The 22,065-nt window shown below is 43.5% G+C and overlaps 4 protein-coding genes across 7 annotated transcripts; all 4 read right to left on the bottom strand.

Moving 5' to 3' along the window:
• Window positions 1-655: 655 nt before the first annotated feature.
• On the bottom strand, window positions 656-6,240 carry LOC9268769 (alpha-L-arabinofuranosidase 1). 2 transcript variants are annotated; one of them, XM_015791261.3, is made up of 19 exons: window positions 5,925-6,240; window positions 5,678-5,793; window positions 5,315-5,546; window positions 4,906-4,960; window positions 4,561-4,772; window positions 4,287-4,408; window positions 4,050-4,203; window positions 3,691-3,760; window positions 3,457-3,602; window positions 3,326-3,371; window positions 3,191-3,243; window positions 2,951-3,095; window positions 2,546-2,664; window positions 2,367-2,438; window positions 2,170-2,273; window positions 1,858-1,914; window positions 1,550-1,748; window positions 1,297-1,440; window positions 656-1,191 (listed from the first exon to the last, which is right to left on the bottom strand). In XM_015791261.3, the coding sequence occupies exons 3-19, from the start codon at window positions 5,489-5,491 to the stop codon at window positions 1,072-1,074; spliced, it is 1,995 nt and encodes a 664-aa protein (XP_015646747.1). In that variant the 5' UTR covers window positions 5,492-5,546; window positions 5,678-5,793; window positions 5,925-6,240; the 3' UTR covers window positions 656-1,071. The 2 variants fall into 2 exon arrangements, with proteins under 2 accessions (XP_015646747.1, XP_015646746.1); XM_015791260.3 differs by having other exon boundaries at window positions 5,715-5,793.
• A 1,386-nt stretch (window positions 6,241-7,626) lies between these two features.
• LOC4344340 (probable serine/threonine-protein kinase PBL2) lies at window positions 7,627-9,526 on the bottom strand. The gene is made up of 4 exons (XM_015791263.3): window positions 9,382-9,526; window positions 8,898-9,241; window positions 8,681-8,819; window positions 7,627-8,581 (listed from the first exon to the last, which is right to left on the bottom strand). The coding sequence occupies exons 1-4, from the start codon at window positions 9,437-9,439 to the stop codon at window positions 7,941-7,943; spliced, it is 1,182 nt and encodes a 393-aa protein (XP_015646749.1). The 5' UTR covers window positions 9,440-9,526; the 3' UTR covers window positions 7,627-7,940.
• Window positions 9,527-10,861: 1,335 nt separating this feature from the next.
• Window positions 10,862-15,195, bottom strand: LOC4344339 (RINT1-like protein MAG2L). 3 transcript variants are annotated; one of them, XM_015792307.3, is made up of 4 exons: window positions 14,904-15,195; window positions 14,660-14,823; window positions 13,643-13,741; window positions 10,862-13,490 (listed from the first exon to the last, which is right to left on the bottom strand). In XM_015792307.3, exons 2-4 carry the CDS (start codon window positions 14,744-14,746, stop codon window positions 11,481-11,483), a joined length of 2,196 nt encoding a protein of 731 aa, XP_015647793.1. In that variant the 5' UTR covers window positions 14,747-14,823; window positions 14,904-15,195; the 3' UTR covers window positions 10,862-11,480. The 3 variants fall into 3 exon arrangements, with proteins under 3 accessions (XP_015647793.1, XP_015647791.1, XP_015647795.1); XM_015792305.3 differs by having other exon boundaries at window positions 13,643-13,755; window positions 14,660-14,770; XM_015792309.3 differs by lacking the exon at window positions 13,643-13,741 and having other exon boundaries at window positions 14,660-14,770.
• A 1,760-nt stretch (window positions 15,196-16,955) lies between these two features.
• LOC4344338 (calmodulin-binding protein 25) lies at window positions 16,956-18,115 on the bottom strand. The gene has a single exon (XM_015790269.3). It carries the CDS (start codon window positions 18,060-18,062, stop codon window positions 17,406-17,408), a length of 657 nt encoding a protein of 218 aa, XP_015645755.1. The 5' UTR covers window positions 18,063-18,115; the 3' UTR covers window positions 16,956-17,405.
• Window positions 18,116-22,065: the final 3,950 nt, after the last annotated feature.

The raw sequence follows: 22,065 nt of genomic DNA, 5'->3' as shown, positions 1-22,065 counted from the left end.
AATTATTCTAGCATCTTCCACATTTATATTGATGCTAATGAATCTAGACATATATTTCCCACATTTATATTGATGCTATGTTTAGATTCATTAGCATCAATATAAATATAAGAAATGCTAGAATGACTTACATTGTGAAACGGATGGAGTAGCTTGATTTTTTTCAGGTCACATGAATCGATCTCAAATGCATTGATTTTTAGGCATCTGCAGCATGCACATCAGAACATGACGTCATGCTTAGCACGATGATGTGAAAAACTTGAGTAAACTCAGATGCGCGCACGTCTGAATTTTAATTGGAGCAGTCAACTGTGGAGGTTAAGCATATACAATTTGCCGTTAATTAATCTTAAGCATTTCTGCAGGTCATTAATTTATACGTCATCTATCATGTCAGCCACAAGGGAATTAATTAAGCATATTTTTGTCAGCGGTCGCCGATCAGCAGCCTGGTTAGCTATCGGTAGTTCAATCAATCAACGCACTGCATTGCAAGCTAAGATGATGTATTTTCCAGGAGATTTCGCCTTCAGTAAGTTAAATAGCCTGAACTATATGGGTGTCTCGATCGAACAATACAATAAGTGCACTTTAGGTGACGCGTATACAGCTATATATACACCAAACATCTGAAAATTGCATAGCAATACAATTGACAAGTAATATACCATTATGTTATAGCTTTATGCGACCTAATAAGCCAAGGAAATTGCCACTGTAAGGAATTTAGGAAGCTTCCTAGCACTAGCAGGTGGTGATGGTATGCACGTATGTACATACTTACATATGCTGTGTGCCAGCCAAGATCCCAGATGCGGTGCAACGTCAGCTAATCTGAATTTCATTGAAACAACAATTCTTGAGTCGGATGACTCACCCTCACCTGGTAAATCTCTCTATTCTTGGGCTGAATCGAATAAGAATATTGATGGGCATATTATGTTCCATGCAATGCAGTTAGCCTGAGCAATCAAGCCCCCCATCAACATTCCTTTATTCTCTTTTCCCCTCTTTTTGCAGGCTAATAAATATTCTTAAGACTATTACTACTACAGTATATATCTCCTTTCATATGGTCGAGTGCTTGCTCGGTTGCAGCAGCAGGTCGAACGACGTGAGGGAGTATGGATCCACCAACACGCCCATCTGCTCATTCGCGTTGTCCACCGGGCTCGACACTGGCGCCACCTACAACAATTTCGTACACATTCAATATAGTTACTACCATCTGTTTTGTTTAATTTACAGGATAGGATACATGATCAGCTGTCAGTCAGTGTGTAGTGTACTAACCTTTTGTGGCTGCTGGAATGAGTTCTCATCAAGCGGCCCGCTGGAAGTAAGCACGGTCTTCTTCGACCCTGAGCTCTTGATGCCCTCATCCAGCCCAGACACAGATATGCTGAGATTCACAGCTTGGTTGCCAAAGTTCACTAGCTGCAAAAAAAAAAAAAGTTTCGCTTTGTGCTCACTTGGTCATTTCCAAGCTAAACCAATGCATAGCTCACTCTCTCTGAAACAAAGAGCAGCTTAACAAAGTTCGCACCTTTATTTTCAGGTAAGTGCTCTTGTCTTTGCTATTCTGCCAAGTGATGGCAGATGCAACCAGCTGGTTGTAGCTGGAAATCTGAATGTTTGATGGGTGGAACGTTGCGCCGCATGAATCTTTGAAGAAATGTAGCATCCAGTAGTTTGGGCATCCATAGTTCTGCCATGAGTTGAACACAATTGCGTCTGGACTCCATCTATGGTATGCATCATTTCATTTTATTTTTGAGGGTTGTGAACTCAGTCAGATATGACACAAAGAAAGCAATCTGAAAAATAAGAATTCCTGAGTTGTTGGATCCTTACCTGCGATCATTGTCATTTACAAAGAGCGGTGCACAGCTTGCCATCTCTACCACGTCGCTGCAGGAAAACAAGGTACGGAATGTTTATCTTTGCAATGCAATCAACCAGTGATGCAGAAAGCCCAGACATGGTAGCCTGAAGGGGAAGCATGTTCGTTCACACTGCCCTTTGATGCCCAAAGCTTTAATCTTCAAGCAGTTTCAAATCTTTGGTATCATGGACCAATTTATGGCAGAGCTTACACAGCAGAAATCCATGATGGAGAGAAAATAAAAGTATAAATATTCCTCTAAAAAAAGTATGATTATTAACCTGTTTCTTTCTAATCCAACGAGAAATGCTGCCTCTGCTAGTGCTTCTACCAGTGTTCCTTTGCCAGCATCCTTTCCAGTCACAGCGTACTCACTTACAATTGCCTAAAGAGTCATAGAGCTCCCCAAGTCAATTTCTGAGCATGGAAAGTGGAAGTATCTATGTATATCAGATGTAGGGATAACATTTGAGCATACCTTCGGTCCACTGCGCGTCGTATTGTCAAACATACTAGTTCTGGAAAACATATCACTAGATGAGGTATAAACCTGTGGTATAGATGATGTTTTTGTCAGCCATAAACGAAACCATAATTTGGAAAAAACACGAAATTGTGAAAACAAACAAGGAAAGGAACATAATGAATAGACATTACATGAACATCATATAGATCGGCAGGGTTGGACGGAGAAATAGTGGATTTATCACAACTTGACACGACGTTGATGTCTGGATAGGCAGCTTTAATCGCGGAATAGAATTTTTGGTAATTGCCTGTTAATTGAAAGATCATATAATATGAGCTCTCCCTGCTTACCCACAAGATATAAAGGTAGATGAAATTATTTTACAAATTATCTTATAGAGGACTAAAACGCTATTAAAAATTGATGTATAAGAAGGAAAAGGAAACTCTTGGTCTATCATCTGCAAGCACAAACATGACATTATTCGATTAACAAAAATTTCCAACATGAAGTACAGGAATATGATGCATTAAGTTCAAACATCAATTCTTGGTATGAAGTTAGGAAGGACGTGCAACTGAAGAGCTACAGACCTCTGTAATAGAGCATCCAGCATTCTTGATTCCCTATTGAAACATAGTCAAGGTTAAAGGGTTGTGGATGACCCATCGCTGCACGAACTGAACCCCATGTAGTCTTGGGCCCTCCCCTGGCAAACTCGATGCCATCAACCACGTCCTGAACATTACAAGAACGAAGGAAATGGGGAACAAGGTATTGATGTACTAGATTGATCGTTTTATCAAAGGATTGAATATTTTGGAAGAACAAACCTTCACTAATGATGCAATTGTTGCAGTAGATACCTCTTCATTTTGGCTTGCTCCTGCAATGTTGAAAATAGTTTATTGACACAACATGAAACAGAGTGTTAGTTGTACCTAATAATCCATGGAGATTTGAACTACCATCATTGACCACCCATACTGGCGAAGCACCGAGGTCTTCAGCTAGCTGCAGTATATGAATATCAATATGAACTTATGAAGTATATTTTAATAAATATTAGTTTTGAAGTCATGGACTACGTTCCAATTACCTGAAGGAACTCAAAGAATCCAAGTCCATCATCAGTCCAGTATCCCCAGGCATCATTGAAGTGACCGGGTCTTTCCTCCCATGGACCCACAGTTTCACTCCATCGAAATGCATTTCGCAGATAATTTCCCATGGCATAGTTACCACCTAAGTTTGATACATATTATCAAAACTATATGATAATATTGATATACCTAACTTCAGAAAAAAAATATATGATGTAAAGTTGGCAAACCTGGAAACTTAAGAAATTGAGGTTTTAAATTGGCCAACATAGAAGCGAGATCTTTCCTAAAACCGTGTCCCTAAAATGAAAACATAACAATGAATAAAAGGTGGGAACTGATAAGTATAAAACACCTGTAAATCTGATGGCAACTCAGTAGGAATTTCCCTTATAGACCCGGCAAAAAAGGAATTTCCCTTATAGGATATGGGCCATCCAGTATAGTGATGGGTTTGCTCTTAAAAAAATCATAGTTGTCTACTGGCGTTTACTGATGAATAGTCTGCAAAACTGTGCAGCTGAAGCACGAAATAAGTAAAGATAATGGTACACCAAAAGAAATAAAATGAGACATGAATAAAGTATACCATGTAGGTATCCGATGGCATAACTGACACCTGGTCGAGCCAAATCACCCCACTTTTGCTGGTTGTAAGCTGGAGCCTTGAATTAGTATTGGTTTGGCTAGATTTCAGATGAAACTCTATCTTTGTCCATTTAGCAAACTGTTTCTTGCTAGCCCTGGAAGCAACATGGAAATTCAAGCAATTATTAGGGAAAAAAATGCAGCATCCCAGCGATATTAATGGAAACATAAATATTACGTTATGGTGTGAGAGGCCAGTTTCTGCAGACCATCGGAGCTTGTCAAGGAAACAGTTAAGGATACTGCATCTGAAGATCTAATGTGCAGGCCCACCTTATAAACCCTTCTTCTTTCAATATTCTGGAAAATGTGAAGAAATACTATATAGTGTATTCCATGATGTTTAATCAGTTAAATACACGCCAGATCAAATTTAAACTGTCAAATAAGATTACGGAAACTTCAAAAAAAATTGTAGACGGACAGATAAATAAATAAGAAACACATCATACCATGCCCCAATAACCAGGATTGTAGACTCCTACACCTCCAGAAGGGCAGTTATTGGTTCCTTTAGAATCACAAAGAACTTCCATCCGAAGTGCCACCGGATTTTTCTCAAAACAGGATGTCCTATCAGTCCCAACAATGATACTTGATTCGTTCCCAATTATCAGCCATGGGTCAATGTTTGAAGGTGTATTAGGTCCACCAGCCTCAAAACCTGGAAATAAATTTGAGCACTACAAACATTAAGCAAAAGTACGATATCCCAACCACCGCTGTTCCTCCTATCATCTTACAAGCTCCTCTATAACTTCTATCATCTTGATTAACACAGATATGCTTTGCCTTACCTCTGTTACTTACAAGCTCTGCCCACAACCCACCAGCCCCAGCATGGTTGATCTCCTACAAGTAGAACCACAAATATATTCAAGCTCCCAGCATGGAATAGAAGTCGAAGCAACCTCATTTGATATGCAGGTACTATATATAGGAAAATGTTGCAAATCAGGAGAAAATAACTGTGTTCCAAACAGTGCATACTTTAATTGTATGAGATTCAGTAAATAACTAGAAATGCTATCTGAACAATATGGTCTACAACTAGGAAAAATGTTTGTGCTGGCACCAAGTTTATACAAGTAATTGTCCCTTTTAGTTCGTATACCGGTTAGAACAAAAATGCTTGTTCTATTTTCTTTTTGAGTGAGAAAACAAATGTTGTTCTAAACAGATACCAATATCCAGATTCAGTCTCACCTCGAAAAATATACCGAACATCTTATCAGGGATCTTCCTTGCATTCTGCGGCGAGGCATCGACATTCAACTGCCCGGTTTGACCCGCAACAAAACCCAGTGAGACTGTCCAGCACATGGCGTAAACAAGAACCAGCTCACGGAGCCAAGAGGCAGCATCTGTTCTCTGCACTGCCATTGTGCTCAATGAGCTCGCAGCTCACACCAACTCAATGCACGGTCCATATATATGCCTGAAAGGCCGAAACGCACTACAAGATGAGATAGACGATCGAGGCATGCATCATCAAGTTGTGCAAAAGCAGTTGCATGAGTGGAAGCAAAGCTAGGCAAGAAGGAGAAGGGGAGGAACTGAGATAAGAACCGATAGGGACGTCATCAGCATTCTGTTTGAAGCTTACTTCTCCATCCACTGCTGCACGTCGCGGGGAAGCAAAACCAGGTGCCGTCATTTTCCTCGATAAGATGGCGCACGAAAAACTATTCTCAGAGTCGGAGAAAACAAGAAGAAAAATCAATGGTGCTTGATTGCTTGGCTTAATTCTGAAGGAAATCAGTCTGAATCTGATTCAAGATAGTTGCCTATTTGTTTGTGCATAGGTTTGCCGTACCTATACTGGAATGTCCGCCACGATGGCGGGTGGGGAGCAGCCGGCCAACCTCACCATCTCACCGCCACCGCCTCTCAAGCCGTGGCGTCCCCGATACGGCTCGCTGCCGCCGCCGCGGCACTGCCGGTCGCCGCAGTTGCTTCCCTAGGCCTTGTTCTTGGGCATGACCGCCACGGTGGCGGACGCCGAGTAGGTGGCCAAGCCGCATCTCGCCACCACCTTCTCTCTAGCCGCCGCTCCCCAATACCGATACGCCTCGCCGTGGCCGTCGCCAGCGCCGGCGCCGCTGCCGCCGGACTCGAGGAGTGACGGGAGTGATTCCGTGGGCCAGTCCATGATGGCCTAAGAAAAGCCCAATAGGCCCGGCGAAAATGCAAAGCCCAGTCCGTCTATGCAAACTGCCTAATGGGCTCGTTTTTGCAATTAGGCCTCTCTGTAATCCATTGGGCCTAAATTGATCGAATCTCTACTCAAGATCAATTGTCCTCCTTTCAGTGATCATACAGAGTTAAGTTCAGTGGTCTTGTTCACTGAACATTATATTTATTACTCGTAATGATGCCCTAACAGAGTCGCCGATTTAAATTAACTGTCTTTTTTCCTTATAATGCACTGAATTAACTCTCTACCTCTTCGCTATGCCATATTGTCTAGGGGAAAAAAAAGAAGCGGATCCTCTTTTGATCTACAAAAGAAGCTTCGTATTCCATATGTCAAAAAAAAAAACAACTTCTATAGACAACGTTCAAATATATTTCTAAAAGTTAATTATTTTTAGGATGAAGGGTGTATGTTATTGCAGGAAGTGATTGTCATTTTAGTCAACATACGGCGCGCAATCATGATGAAATGGATGACTCTAGTCAAATAGTCAATATATCACCAAGTTCGTGTGTGAATACTATCTTTTGAAACTTGAGTGTGTGAATACGTACTGTCCTTTGAAAGTATAAAGTGTGTGGATACCATCTATATATATGCGAGATCATGACCAGTTTAACAAAGTTAGACAGATATCGTAATAGTGGTGTTAATCAGTTCTTGCTTTCTGAAAGCGCGAAGATGCGAAATTAGGCACGGTTAAAAGTGAGGCAGCAAATCCGAATATTATTACTGATTGTCGTCTGATTTATGCTGTATGACTAGGCTAATTGTGTGTAGCGTGCACGTCTTGAGCGCTGACTGAACCATTTTGAAGCTGCTAATTACTCCACATATGAAGGAGAAGCGTCTGTTATAAAACCGGCTCACCAAACACGGAAGAAACATCATAGGATATCTAAACACAATAACGATACCGAGATATGATATTTGTTAACGAGGTTCAGCCGAAGCCTATATCTTCGGGGTACTGATTACAGGCGCTCCTCCCCGATCCAGCATATTATAGCGCTTATCAAAGTTACAAGTTACAACGGCTCACAGCCGGCCGTCACCGGCAGCTATTCTCTCTCGTTATGCTAAGTCGATATGAGGTTACAACAGGTCCGTCTCTCTATTTAAAAGAGATTATAGGATAGATTCTGACTCTTACTCTATTCATATACCTAGTACAACTCCAATTACTGAACTATAACCGACTCTGTACACATATTCGATAAAAACTCTAACAGCGTCCGTAATTAATCAATTGAAGTTCAACAGATTGGCATGAGCAAACAAAGCCTTCATTTGATGGTAAAAGGAAATGAAAGCAAGAACATAGTGTCAAAACAAATCACAAATCCTCAATCGTCTCTATACTGATGATGCACACAAATGCATGGAATTTCTGAACCTAGCTATAATAATATTATCTACTTAATTTGCAGCTAGCAATATATAATTCACAATTTTCACACAGCAATGATATATATCTCCTACCTAACTAATTACAAACTAGGTAGCTAGATGTTCATCGATTCTTTTGTCTGTATAGACACCACATGCTACTATGCTAGCATGAAATTGACAAACAAATAATACTGGAGTAATTGAGAGATGACGAAGTAATTAATTAACAAGACGCCTAGCTAGCTAGCTCGCTAGCGCTTGGAATGGCCTCGACCTGTGCGCCGGCGCCGAGGTCGACGAGGAGGATGGCTTGGTGTTCTGCTGCAGCAGGCGCAGCTGCGGCAGCACGTCGTCGGGCATGGCGGGGCGGAGCTTGGGGTCGTGGTGGAGGCAGCGGAGCGCGAGCGCCGCCATGTCCTGCGCCTGCTTCTTGGGATACTGGCCGCCGAGCCTGGTGTCCATGATGCGGTTGACCTTCCGGCGATCGCCGAGGTGGGGCCTCGCCCAGTCGACGAGCATCTCGGCGGTGGCGCCGCGGGCGGCGTCGAGCGCGCGGCGCCCCGTGAGGAGCTCGAGCAGCACGACGCCGAAGCTGTAGACGTCGCTCTTGACGGAGAGGTGGCCCGTGGCGACGTACTCCGGCGCGGCGTAGCCCCTGGTGCCGACGACGCGGGTGGACACGTGGCTCTTGTCGCCGGTGGGCCCGTTCCGCGCCAGCCCGAAGTCCGACAGCTTGGCCCGGTAGTCGCCGGCGAGGAGGACGTTGGACGACTTGAGGTCCCGGAAGATGATGGGGTTCTCCAGCCCGTGCAAGAAGGACAGCCCCCTCGCCACGTCCACCGCGATGTTCACCCGCATCGCCCACGACAGCGGCTGCGTCCCTCCTGCATGCATCATACAGTATGCAACATCCATTACATTCACTTCTGAATTGAAGAATCGATTCGATTTGATCAGTGTACAGTGTACTATATACTACTCACTTCTGAAGAGGTGGTTCTCGAGGCTGCCTCTGAGCATGTACTCGTAGACGAGCAGCTTGTTGCTGTCGGAATCCGAGCAGTAGCCCACCAGCTTCACCAGGTTCTCATGGTGGAGCTGCCCCAAGTAGGTCACCTCTGCCTGCAAGTGATCGAAGGTTAATTAATCAATGAAAAGTTGAAATGATTAGTAAGTGTAGTTAGTTAATTAATTAATTACCAGCCACTCCTTGTGACCCTGGAAGCTCTCCTTCTTGAGCTTCTTGATGGCGACCATCTTGCCGACGCCGGGCTTGGTAGGGGCGAGGGTGAGCTCGTCGATCCAACCCTTGTACACGCACCCGAACCCGCCCTCTCCCAGGAACGAGTTGGAACCGAAGTTCTTGGTCGCCGCGCGGAGGTCGCCCATGTTGAACGACTTGAGGGACGACAGCGACGGCGCCGCCGACGACTCGTCGGAGCTGGCTCGCGAGAACTGCCCCGACGAGAACGCCGACGAGCTGCGCTGCGATGCCTTGGAGGTGTTGTCCGTCGTCGTCGTCGAGTTGCTGCTTCTCGTAACCTCTGAATAATTTTCAAACCATATTACATAGATCAGCATGGATACTGCTAATTGTCTATTTGATTGCTTCTTCCTCATCATGTTTCTTGGCTAATCAAACCACGAACAGAAATATGATGTATATATCAGAGTAGCATCTTACTTGATTCAAGTGGAGCCGATGCACTGGCGCACTTGGATGAGCCCATGCAGTTCCCCATTTTGGATGAACCTCTTAATCCTTGATCACCTGCAACTGCAATCCCAGATGAGCAGTTGCTGCGAACTCCAAAATGGAGTATGGTCTTAGGTTGTGATGGGAGGCATGGAAGAATATATGGACAGGAAGGCAAAGAATTCAAGGGATAGAGATGACTGATCAAACTGTCAGTTGACTGACTACGAGTACATGTCTAGTACTAGATGCCTACTTGGAGGCTTCCTCCAGTTTTGTCAGTCAACCAAAGTGCTGATAAATTAATTACCTCTAATTAGATGTAGCCTTCCCTGTTAATTAAACACCATCAATTAATTTGATGCAGGCAAGGCATTCACCATTAATAAAACTAATGGTTCATAATGGGAACTGCATTAGGTGCAAGTCTTTGACAGCTTCTAACTTTGAACATGTTGGGTAGAAGAAAAAAAATACATATGTTGGCAGAAAAAGATAGTTTCTTTGGTTTCGGAGAGAAACTTTATTGCTTAGCAGCTACTAGTAGCATCATACAGCACTAACACTGAAACAGGTGGCAAAATTTGCTACTTTGTCAACTGCAGAGTACAGTGCTGGAAGAAACAAAAGGTGTGATTCAGTAACAGCTCAAACTAGTGCTCACAAAGGACAAGAACAGAACAATCAGTAGTCCTCTAGTAGCTATCCACATTAGTGTGAAAAAGGTTAGTAATGTGCACTATCACATCATTTTCAGTTGTTGAAGATCTGTCTGCTTGTAGCCGGTAACTAGCACAAAATAGCTCCTGTCCTGCAGTTAGTTTTACCAAGACAGGATTATTGCTTTTCAGTTTTGACACATTCAAACTGATAGATACTGGCTCACATCTTCTACAGATTGTTGGGCTTTGACCGTAGAATGCAGGATTCAGGGCATGGATCTCACAAGGTTCAATAAAATATATTATCAATAGTCTGCATTTCTGTGTTCGAGAGAAAGAAGAAACTACATTTTTGCAAGCTCAAAGTCAGATGCATGTGCATCAACATGAGCTCCTGCTCATCTTTCTTGACCTGATCAGCAAATATTATTTCTAATTGACATTTTCTTTCTTTTATGTTGGTCTATCCTCCAAGCAGGAGTAACCAAAAACATAAAAACAACCTTTTCTTTTGTGTTGGCCTCTCCTCCAAGTAGGAGTAACCAAAAACATAAAACAAATTTTTAGTCGAACTGGAATGGAACCAAAAACATAAAAACATTTTTTAGTCGAACTGGGAAGAAACCAAAAACATAGAAACAAATTTTTAGTCAAACTAGAATGAGTTTTAATGGGTGTCATAGATTGGCATCTGCAAGCACTGTACGCTCGGATCCTCGTATCTTCGCTGCGTCAAACAATTGGAGTCAAAGGAGAGCGATCTGGCGGTTTTATTTATGTACATGCAACTGGTGACCAGGTAGATCAAGATTAAGATTATAATCTTTTTTTTCAAGGTACGGATCAGGATTAACACGGCATACATGAGATATGCGACATAATCATAGTCTGCGAGACGGTGAACATTGACTATATTACTCAGAGAATTTGAGGCAGACGAGATCTTGAATATTTTGTTGTTACATCTGCTAGCTTTGCATGCAACATGATGTGTTTGGGTTGATTACGATCGAGCCGGTCAAAGAAGCGATAAACAGGGGGCGGCGGCGGCGGACTTTTGCGTTGCAAAGCGGCCATCTCCAATTTGTCGTCCAAGACTCGCAGGTCTCATCACCCTGGAGAGAATGTAGTACATGCCAAAACTAGTTTCAACGCGAAGCTGCTGCGAACACCAGATAAGTCTCTTCAATCTTGAAACGCAAACTGTTTTGCTATCCTGCGTTCCAACAGGCGCATTATCCTTGGAGTGGGCCTGGAATTGCAGCCGGTAACCACTAACCACGTGTTAAACTTCTCAGAAGAGATGTTTCCTGGAAGGAGGACAGGCAGAAGATTGCCGTCATCATAGTGACATAGAGCAGCCCAGCATAGGCAAAATCATATTCTGATCATCTCCAGCAGGTCTTCTACGCTAAGGTAAGAAGATTATCCATCAGACCTTTTGCTACCTAAGATTTTCATAGCTTGGCTTGCATTTACATGTTGCAGTCCTTGTTGCCTCAGGCAACTGTCATTCTCCTTGGCATTCTTGAGCACTTCCAACAGGTATCGTGCATCTGTCTTTCTCATGGCTAACAGCCTCAGGGAATCACTTATGAATGGAAAAAAGGCTTCAGGTCTTAAACAGAAGGGCCTAAAGATGTGGAGAAGGGCCTTCGTATCGACTCTTAGCTGTACAACTCCTTGGTCAGAGAATGTCAACTCCCCCCATCGTATGCTGCTGTAGATGAAGTAGTCGAGGCCTTCTGCTATACTCCTCCACAGATCAAGGAAATCCTTCGAATTAAGATGTAGCATCAGTTTGGTGGTTCTGTCTCTCACAACTTCTAGAGAGGCAACAAATCCAGGAGATACTCCGAGATTTTCTTCATCCAGGACCTCATCAACTGGATGGATCTGCTCATTGGGCAATCCAATGTTTTGGACATAGTCCCAGGATAGATCTTCAAACTCGAGCAGAACGGAAGACATAATCTGTTCCAGATAATCGGTCCCCAATTTAGCCAAGAAGGCGATTTCATCGCCAAAGAAAGAACATGGATGTTGGGCACTGTGTTTGTGGCCTTGTCCCTGGCCTTCATCAACATGTTTCCTATGGGCACCCATCTCCAGGAAAACTATGTCGTCATCCCATTCCCGAAGAACATATTCACAATATCGAGCAGCATTAATTGCAAATGAAGCTTTTAGTAAAGAATCATCTTCTAAAGCTGTATTTGTCAGTTGTAGGGCTTCACATCGTTCACGTAAGACAAGAAAGAAATCACTCAGGAACTGGACTGAAGAGGATCTGTTATACTGAATCCTTAATCCCCTATTTGGCAGAGCATGGCCTCTTTCAATCATAGCAGATGCAGTTTTGACCACAAATTCAGAAATTGTTGGAGCTTTGTAATCTTCTCTTGTAGACAGAAGAAAATTACTAGTGATCTCTTGTAGACCAAGCTCTTTAATACTATATGACCAATTTATCTCATCCTCCATCTCAGATTTGAGCTTATGTTGTGCAGAATTAAGCTCTACACCAGCCCACATGTGAAGCCAATCAGAATGCTCGCTATATATGGAAAAGACAGATAAGGACCTGGACAGGCCTTCAGAAATTGAAGCTATCTTCTGTATTCCTGAATCTGCAAGCAACTGCATTCTTTTATCAAAAGTAATCATCAGGTCATTCAAGTGCATCCATGAGGAATGTACTTCAAATTTGTCATCAGTAGCCTGATAAGATGTGACAAGGACTGGGAAAATTTGCCTCTCAAGGTAACCTAGAAGCATTTTCACCATTCCAGTTACCCAAGACTCTTTAGCACTCAATCCCACAAGTCTTGCTCGATCAATCAAAGGCTGCAATATATCATCCACACCACCCATAAAATCTCTTGCTATTTTGTAAACAAGGGCAAAAATGAACTCCGGCTGTTCAGACCATTTAGCAAAATGATATTCCAACCTGGAAGCAATAGGCTGAACCAACTCATCAATTGCCCAAAGTCCATTATCAAAGCATGCAGCAGTTTTATCAAAGTACTTTGAATCTGACATGCTAGCACTTGCTCCTTTCGCTTGGCATTGACGCGCTTCACAGTTGGCTTGCGCATGTTGCAGAGCACACAGTGCTAGAAAACTTTGTGAATACTTCTCTTTATTTGCCTCATTCATTAAGATGAGGGGGTTTGGAATTTCCGAGTACTTATTATTTGCTGCATCTGGTGAAGACAAGGAAGGTGGCCAGCCAAGTGCTGCAAGTAGAGCTCGATAATCTGTTAGTGCTTTAGGTCTCAAAATTGCTAGGGTTTTGTCCACTCTAGAATCAACAGCCATGATAAGATTGGTCCATTGTGGCCTATTCGTGCTGATCCGTAGCAACTCTAGTTCAATATCCCTCATGGCATCAACAGCCTGGAGCAACTTTTCTTGCTTCCATTGCATTTCCTACATTTGGAGAGAGAAAAAAAAGCGTGATTAACATATCAAACAAACATACTGCTAACAGACGTCATATCGGCATGACCAATAATTGTAGGTTGTACCTAAAATAACAATTAAGGAAGAAAAAGGAAAGAGAAGGTTTCTCAGCTTCTCACATTAGATGCTGGCCTAAATACCGAGGACAAGTTCAACTTTGAGGCCTGTCTAACGATGGAAAACGTTGCATCTTCTAGGTTACCAACAAAAGCTTCCAACTGTAGAGCAGCTTCTGGAATGTCAGCATAGAAAAGTTACAGAAGGTACTACAAATTCCTACATCATGCCGGATATGATGGAGGAGACATAATATAATTTGCAGCACCAAACAAATTCTTTAGCGCAAATGGCATGTTCCCATGGAGATCACTGGCAGGTAATCCGCGTTAATCAGTTTAAAGGTCATGGTCAACATTGCACTGTATGCAGGGGCGGAGCCACGTGTGGGGCAGCTTGGGCTTGGGCCCCACACGTGGCAAAAATTTTCAATGGAGAAACACTGAAATTTACGTAGAATTTGCACAAAAAATTTATAGCTATATGGTTCAGCTAGCTAAAATGCTGCCTCCGCCCCTGACTCTATGTAACAATTGTTGAGAAAAAAACTCGATGTTGATAATAGCTTTGTTTAACACAGATATTCTCCATTGACATCATCAAGTTACAGTAGTTTGAGATTGAGTGGTGGGTGGGCCGTGGGCACGTGAAGTGCATTGCCAGGTTATTGTAGCTAGTGCCTTATTTCAGGGAAGTACTTAGTGTCTAGTGAAGTATGAAGAAACAATTCATCAAGAGATCCATATTGCAATGCATAGATAAGTTACTCAATGCTCAAGCATACAGGCTAATATGGTAGTAGGTAACAACTACATCTACCAAACTAATTTGCAAATTTAATATTGTAACTAGTCCAAGATTGGGACATTCCAGTTACTCGACACAAGCGTAACTTGCTATTGCCCAACTCAGAACTGATTTGGCAGGTAAAACACCACTGAAATTCTAAGAGCTTTTTTTTTTCTAAAATCGGAGTGACCCCATAATCCAAATTAACTTGCAAAAGTTAGCACTGTAACTATCCAATATCGGAATTTTCAAGTTAATAGGAAAGCACGAAGAGACGAAGGAAGGCTGACCCGCATAGAGTCGAATGGCGTCGATCCGATGGATCTCCTGCACAAGCGCCGGCAGCTCCGCGCTCCGCAGCGTCTCCTCGCCATCATCCTCCTCCACTCCGAATCCCCCGCCTACCACCGATAAAATCCGTTGAAACCCGAGCGGAATCCCCGAAGCAATAATACTGTAACAGTGAGCGTCCCTACAAATCCAGAACGAAACAAAAGGGGGACAAAAACCGTACTAGGGTTCAGAGAAGCGAACCTCGGGAGCGGATGCGGCGGAGAGATGCGCGAGCGCCGGCGGAGCGCGCGAGCCAGGAGGCGGATACGGACGCGAGCTGCGCCTCGAGGCGGCGGAGGGATGCATCCAGGCCCACGCACTCGCGGCGCAGGAGCTCAGCGAGCGCCGGTGCGGAGGCGAGGTCCTCGGGGGAGGCGAAGTGCGCGTCCAGGAAGCTCCGCAGGCTCGCCGGCGGCGGCCGCGGGGACGCCATGGCTGCCCAAGAGAGAGAAACGCGAACCTTTTTTCTTTTTCTTTTTTTTCTTTTTCGCCCAGAAAATAAAATCAGTTCTGGGAAGTGGTCAAGTGGACTGGAGACAGCTTCGCCGATGGGCTAAATTGGCGGGAGCCCAAAAAGGTTTTGGGCTTCCTATTTGTGGGCCTTCTCAGTGGTAATGTGCAGACTTTTTCATCTCGGTGTGAAGGGGATTGCTATTTAGCGCGATTGTGTTTCCAGGCTCCCAGGTCCCAGCGCATTCTTTTTTCTTTAAACTTTCGTCTCGAATACTTTTGTTCAAAAAATGTTCACACGAAAACTTTTATGAATGGAAAAAAAATGAGTTAAGAACTCTGCTGCACTAAATAGCAATTCCGGTGTAAAGCGGTCGTTTGATGGAATTATCATGGGCCGGGGCCGTGTTGTTCGGCGAGAGGTAAAAGAGTAAATTTAAAAGTACAAGTACTTCAAACAAACTATTGCAAAACTATATATATTTAAGGAATCGTATCCCAAAGTTATATATTTAGTGATGAAATTATGAAAGAACTACCGATATTAGAGTTTATAACCATAGCCCTATTAAAGTTATAAAAGTTGTAGCTTTGTAACAGAAATGAGTTTAATCTTCATTTTTTTATACAATGCTATAATCTACAATTTTATGAAAAATATGGTGTTAAATCTGTACTTTTAGGCTGATTAAAGTTTGCAGATTTAAGAACTTGTTTCACAAAACTATAGATTCAGTGTCTTTGTTTATTACAAAACTACAGGTACTTTGCACAATATATCACAAAAGTACAGATTCAAGAACTTGTTTCACAAAACTACAGATTTAATATCTTCATTTATCACAAAAGTACAGGTTTATTGTCTTCATTATCACAAAACTACAGGTTAAAACATGTAGTTTTGTGATAATGGAGACACAAAATATGTAGTTTTGTGATAAATCAAGACACTAAATGTGTAGTTCTATGATAAACAAATACACTAAATCTATAGTTTTGTGAAACAAGTTCTTAAATATGTTCTTTTGTGATAGATTGTACAAAATACATATAGTTTTGTGATAAATAGAGACACTAAATCTATAATTTTGTGAAACAAGCTCTTAAATCTGTAGTTTTATGATAAATAGTGTAAAATACATGAAGTTTTGTGATAAATAGTGCAAAATTCCTTTTTAGTTAGTATGGGCCCACATATATTATCGATGAGAAAAGCCTAGTACAGGCGGCAAGAGACTGAATGGGCCTGGCCCAAACCCCTCGGCCTTCCATCTCCACTCGATCGGATCATATACATGATCCGTCTGTCGATGACGAAGCAGCAGCATCCATGGTGCGACCAGGTCAATTCCACCGACCCACGACGTGCTCATTTCAATTATCAAAAAGGCGGCAATATTAATTGAGTACGCTCGTTTACCGTATATTTTATTCTTTAACAGATCTCTCTCGATCTTTCATTCTTGCGACTAATAATAATTAATTAACCTGCAGATATATAGCTTAAATCCAAAATGATGTCCAGATCGTGGGTTTGGAAGCTAGCTGCAACTACCTCCAACACGCAGGTCTTGCGAGCCAATGAATTACTCCAGCACGGAGCAAGTCGTTGTCTATGCATGTGATTCCTCCGTTTCAGGTTAGGATTGCTTATATTTATATTTATATAGATATTAATAAATTTAGACATATATAAATATCTAGATTTATTAACATATATATAAATATTGATAATACTAGAAAGTTTTGTAATATGAAACGAAAGTAGTACGATGGTTAGCATGCATTCTAGAATTCACCAGATTAATTGCGAGAGAAACTGATGTTTTACTGCTGACTAATTAGCTTTGACATACACGTAGTACAAATTAAATTAACTGAGATCAGCTATAGACAGCTACTACTGCATAAAATGTGGGCATATATAGCAGCCACACTCCGTTTGACCGACGGACGACGACATGACATGCATAATGCGCTAGCTGTACAATAATACTAGTAGTAACACCCTACAGTAACTCAACAACTTAACCTGATCAAGCGAGCATCATCGATACGATCTTGGCTCCAACGACAAACTAATCAAGTAAGAAATGGTAGTGGATTGATCGATCGATGTAGAGCTAGCTAGGCCGGCCACTGCGATCGAGAGCAAGAAATCTACTAGCTATGTCGTCGTCGTCGGCGGCGGCGTCCTAATTAACTAGTGTTGGCACTGCAGTGCAGCAGCAGCAGCTGGGAATGAAGGAATGCTCAGAGGAGGTCGCTGCCATCGTACATGACGGCGCTCCACGACGAGTCCAGCGTGGGGAAGCACGGCTGCTGCTGAAGCGCCGCCGCTTGCTCGGCTTGCAGCAGCGGGTTGGCGGCGGCGAAGGTGTCGAGCATGTGGAGGCCGGAGGAGGCGTCGAACGGCGCAGTGGTGGTGGTGGTGGGAAGGATGCCGGCGGCGCCGTCGGCGAGGGAGGCGGGGTCGGCCTGGACGCCGGTGACGTGCTGCACCATGAGGCGGAAGTTGGCCGGGTCGGTGCTGATGTAGGTGGTCGGCGCGCGCTTCGACGCCCGCGACCGCCGCTTCCCGGCGCGCCCACCCGCGGGGCCCAGCCCCAGCTGCTGCTGCTGGTGCCGCCGCGCAGGCCCGGCCGGCGACGGGCGCGCGCTGTCGGCCACGAGAACGGACTCGCAGGTGATCGCCGGCATCGTCGGTGGCGGCGCCGACACCACGAACCCTCCTCCGGCGCCACCACCGCAGAAGTCGGCGAGGAAGGCCGCGGAGGAGGATGAGGAGGGTGAGGAGGAGGTGTCGGGCATGGAGGAGGAGAAGTGGAGCGCGCGCGTGATGTCGGCGTCGGTGAAGGCCGCGCACGGCAGCAGCGCGGCGTGCGGCGCCAGGCAGGAGAGAGCGTCCATGGCAGATCAGCTAGCTTCGATGAGAGGAGGAAGTGGAGGTGGAAGGTGGGAATAGGAGGAGGCGGGGATGGGCCGAGTATATAGAGAGAGGCCATGGCCCATGGGACCCAGTGGAAAACGCGTCGGGGTGTCGGCGTGTGCGGGTGAGGGTGAGGTGAGGCTTTTTGTCTGGGTGTCGGAGGCCACCGCCAACCGCGCCGCGCCGTATCGCGTGGTGGCGCTGTCGACGCGCGACGGTGGCATGTGGCATATGCCATCCATCGCCTATTGGATATCGCTTGGTGGTTTGGTTTGGGAGCCCATGCTGATGCTGTGCCATTTCGCGATTTCAGGTAACTCAACTGCATGCATGTGGAGTACTAGTTGCTGATTAATTGATTAATTGCCAAGTGTTTCGTACTAACTGTAGCGAGCATGGAATAGGTATAACTCGCTCGATCCCTGTGCTGCTGGCCAAGCGAGCAAGCCAGCAACAGTCTCTTCTCTTCGCCATGCACGACCTTTCAACTGTCTGTCGGCCGCAATATGCTTGCCAACGTCTCACCTATGCATCCACTTAATATTATTTTTTTTTCTGTGAACGCGTAAAAGATTACACGTTAATATATTAAGTTTAATTACACAACGCAATCGACTAAACAGGCCTATGCCGGGATGGGGGAAGGACGAAAAACCAAGAGGCTACTATGAAACAAAGGATACTCCAAACAAACGAGAGATAGGAGGCGGAGCCACGCTACACTCACAGCAATCCCCTAAAAGTTGTTATACCAGCGGAATACCGCATACGACCTTCTGAGTGGACAGACACTACAAGCACGCACAAAGACCGAGGAGACGGCTGAGTCGAAAACTCTGTAGCCCCATCGTTCACTTATCGGGGGATAAGCGAAACAACATATTTGCAAACGAAAAATAATTTGTGAAATACAACTTTTATATACATATTCTTAACGATCTAAAAGTAAAGGTTGACAAATAAACTTCGATGAAAAAAAAACCCTCAAAATCAACTCCAAAATTGAAGTTAAAAATTCAAATTTTGGCTGATAAACATAAGTATAAGCGAAAAGATGAGGCTGCAGAAGTTCCGCTTCTTCCACAACTGCCAAGAGACCAGAAGGAACAGGGAGTCGAATCCACTAATACTACACAATTTATTTCAAACTTTTTTTATTTTCTTCCATCCTTTTCATCGAGCAGCAATCAGCAGCATATGTAAGTAACAAACAAAGGCAGCAGTAGCACACATTATATGTGCAAATTATCCATGAGAGATCGAGCATCCATTCCCGGCTAATCAGCAGTACAATCGCGGGAATAGCGGGGGGTAGAGGGGGTGGGCTCCTTGTCGCTCTCACCAGATTTTCTTTCTTTTTCTCCCTTACCCACCCAAACATCAAAGATCTCTCTCTACACTCCACCTTAGCTTAGCTTGCCTTAGCTAGCCCCTACACCCCTCTCGATCAACCTCGCTCATCAAAAATGGCCAAATTTGCCCTACCCAGAATCACAATCCACCTGTCCATCACACTCTGCATCCATTCATCCATCTATCCACCTCCGATCGATGCTAGCTCTAGCACCTAAACCACACTCCCTCCGTTTCGAAATATTTGACACCGTTGACTTTTTAGCACATGTTTGACCGTTCGTCTTATTTAAAAACTTTTGTGAAATATGTAAAATTATATGCCTACATAAAAATATATTTAACAATAAATTAAATGATAAGAAAAGAATTAATAATTACTTAAATTTTTTGAATAAGACGAACGGTCAAACATATGCTAAAAAGTCAACGGCGTCAAACATTTTGAAACGGATGGAGTATTACCTAATTAAAGATTTCCTCTTTCTTCTTTCAGAGAAAAAGTTTAAAGATCTCTTCTTTATATTGGCTGCCGTAACGTCACCAAACAAAACCGCATGAGATATATTATTACTCACTACTGCACCAGATTATTATTCTGCCAAGATCTAGAGGAGATCGGTCGTTCTGTCCATGGTGCGGTGCCAACTTTACCTGAAAGCGTTTCTCTGAATATTCGTTTCTTCCTTGGTTTTCTTTTCTGACGGTGATTCTATGCGTCCACTGTAAATCAGTGTAAATGAGTGAGCTTGCAGTTTTCACCTATCCAGTGAAAAGGACCACCGGCCAACGATTTGAATGATTCCACGATGCCTATATGGAGTATCTCCAGCTCTAGCTCTTTAATACTATAATCTTCAGTTTCAGAAAAAGAAAAATGTTGTATTCTGTAACTGTGTCTGTCCACCGAATAAAAAACAATAGTAATAATCAAACCCTGCAACTGTATGGAATCGGTCTCGTGAGGCGACGACGACATTGAGCTCAAACCAAATTGCGTAATCCTCATCGATGCTGTACCATTCGTTGACCTCTGCACAAGTCCAAATGTGTGTTCAAAATGCGACTGCACATCTTCCATGCCCCTTCTTCAATAACCACCACTGTGCTCTGCTGTCATGTGCATATTTGCGTAAGGCTGTAAATCAATCAGGAAATTATTAGATGAGTAATCAGGAAAGGGCAATTTGGTAATGCTTCTGACAGCCTTATTCGTTTTCTGAACACTGTGATTCAGACTACGGAAATCAGTCTGAACACTCAAACAAGGCGTGGACAGATGTTCTCTGAACAAACTGCATCGCCATTCGTCAGGTTTCTGAGAATGCGATAGTAGCTGACCAGCAGCATATGGCAGCACACAGGGACGAGAGGCGCACAGGATGAACAGGCGAGCTGACAGCATGGACGGAGGCTTATAGATTACTCCTACACAAAACTGAACAAGTTTGACGGTTTCCGGCAGTTGTCAGCGTTGAAAACAGTTCAGCAGCCACCCACTCCAATTAATCTCGAACCCACAAGCTAGCAGTCAACACTACTACAAATCCACAAGTTGCAGCAGCTTTGCACCGATCGAGAGGTAGGAGCATGGCTAAATTAGTTTAATCAAGACATCCCATGAGGCATTCCCTTGTGATTGAGTGCTTTCGAAGACTTTGTGTGTGTCATTGGGTCCATCAAACACTTGATTACTTCCACTAGCTCGTAGTATTACCTCACTAATCAGCACATCTTGCATAGGTCAGTTTCAACTGCAAAGCTGAAAACCTACTTTGACATCGGAGATGTATTTTACTTGTTCAATGATCTACGTAATCCAAGTCATCCAGAATGCGATCCGTTGTTGAATGCTGATCAAGCAGAAAAGGGAGAAAATTACGGTATGATTGTTCTGACTTGAACCGTTTTCAGAGACAGCCTGAAACTCTCATCAGTCCTCTTCATTTTCATCAGCAAAAGATAAAATGTGTGGCAATTAGATTGGAAAAGAAATGACATAAGTAGTGAGGGCATGATGAGATCACCATGCTGTGGCCATCCACTGTGCATTATTTAAAGGATTCCATGCACATCATCAGAGAGCTCTCTTCATGTGATGATACACTAGGCTGTTTTGACTTATCACACCTGCTCCTCATCCACTTGTTCCTTGTAATAGCATCAGTCGTACATGTTTCAGAATATACTGAACTAACACCTTCAGATTAACAAAGATTGCTAGCTAGGAGTATATATAAGATATATAATCATCTGTACACAAAAACTAAAATAACTGTACCTAACCATGCCGGATTCCCTAGGAATTATAAAGCAATTAAGCTTGGACCATCTCCTTGTCGCATAATTCCCTTTGACATGTAATGTATTTGCTGCGAGAACGTCCCTATCCCTAGGTCAATGCCTCATCAGAAAAATTCAGAACATGGAAAGCTGCTGGGTACGGCCCAGAGCTTTGTTTTTTGCATGGTTGTTGCTTGTACCTTTCTAAACCCCTGCCTCTCTCCTGCATTATGCTATTAAAACACTGGCATTATTAAATTAAGCAACAGCATGACATCTCCTAATCCATTTTCTCATATGCTGAAAAAAAATAAATATTGGGAACAGCAAACAGTAGACCAGTATTCT

Source organism: Oryza sativa, chromosome 7, assembly GCF_034140825.1.
Source record: "Oryza sativa Japonica Group chromosome 7, ASM3414082v1".
In the NCBI taxonomy this organism is placed as follows: domain Eukaryota; kingdom Viridiplantae; phylum Streptophyta; class Magnoliopsida; order Poales; family Poaceae; genus Oryza; species Oryza sativa.
The sequence above is the reverse complement of the archived record's forward strand: the minus strand, read 5'-3'. Positions and strand labels throughout refer to the sequence as shown.

Bases quoted from the DNA above. Each gene is read 5' to 3' on its own strand.
- LOC4344339 (XM_015792305.3), bottom strand. From the start codon at position 15,135: ATGGCGTCCCCGCGGCCGCCGCCGGCGAGCCTGCGGAGCTTCCTGGAC. The intron at 14,771-14,903 runs GTTCGCTTCTCT...TATCGGTGGTAG, and splicing joins CCGCCGCATCCGCTCCCGAG to GCGGGGGATTCGGAGTGGAG. The intron at 13,756-14,659 runs GTCAGCCTTCCT...CTGACATTCCAG, and splicing joins CGCCATTCGACTCTATGCGG to AAGCTGCTCTACAGTTGGAA.
- LOC9268769 (XM_015791261.3), bottom strand. From the start codon at position 5,491: ATGGCAGTGCAGAGAACAGATGCTGCCTCTTGGCTCCGTGAGCTGGTT. The intron at 3,372-3,456 runs GTAATTGGAACG...CATATACTGCAG, and splicing joins GATTCTTTGAGTTCCTTCAG to CTAGCTGAAGACCTCGGTGC. The intron at 2,665-2,950 runs GTCTGTAGCTCT...TTCAATTAACAG, and splicing joins CTGGATGCTCTATTACAGAG to GCAATTACCAAAAATTCTAT.
- LOC4344338 (XM_015790269.3), bottom strand. From the start codon at position 18,062: ATGGACGCTCTCTCCTGCCTGGCGCCGCACGCCGCGCTGCTGCCGTGC.
- LOC4344340 (XM_015791263.3), bottom strand. From the start codon at position 9,439: ATGGGGAACTGCATGGGCTCATCCAAGTGCGCCAGTGCATCGGCTCCA. The intron at 9,242-9,381 runs GTAAGATGCTAC...AAAATTATTCAG, and splicing joins ATCGGCTCCACTTGAATCAA to AGGTTACGAGAAGCAGCAAC. The intron at 8,582-8,680 runs GTGAGTAGTATA...TGATGCATGCAG, and splicing joins CGAGAACCACCTCTTCAGAA to GAGGGACGCAGCCGCTGTCG.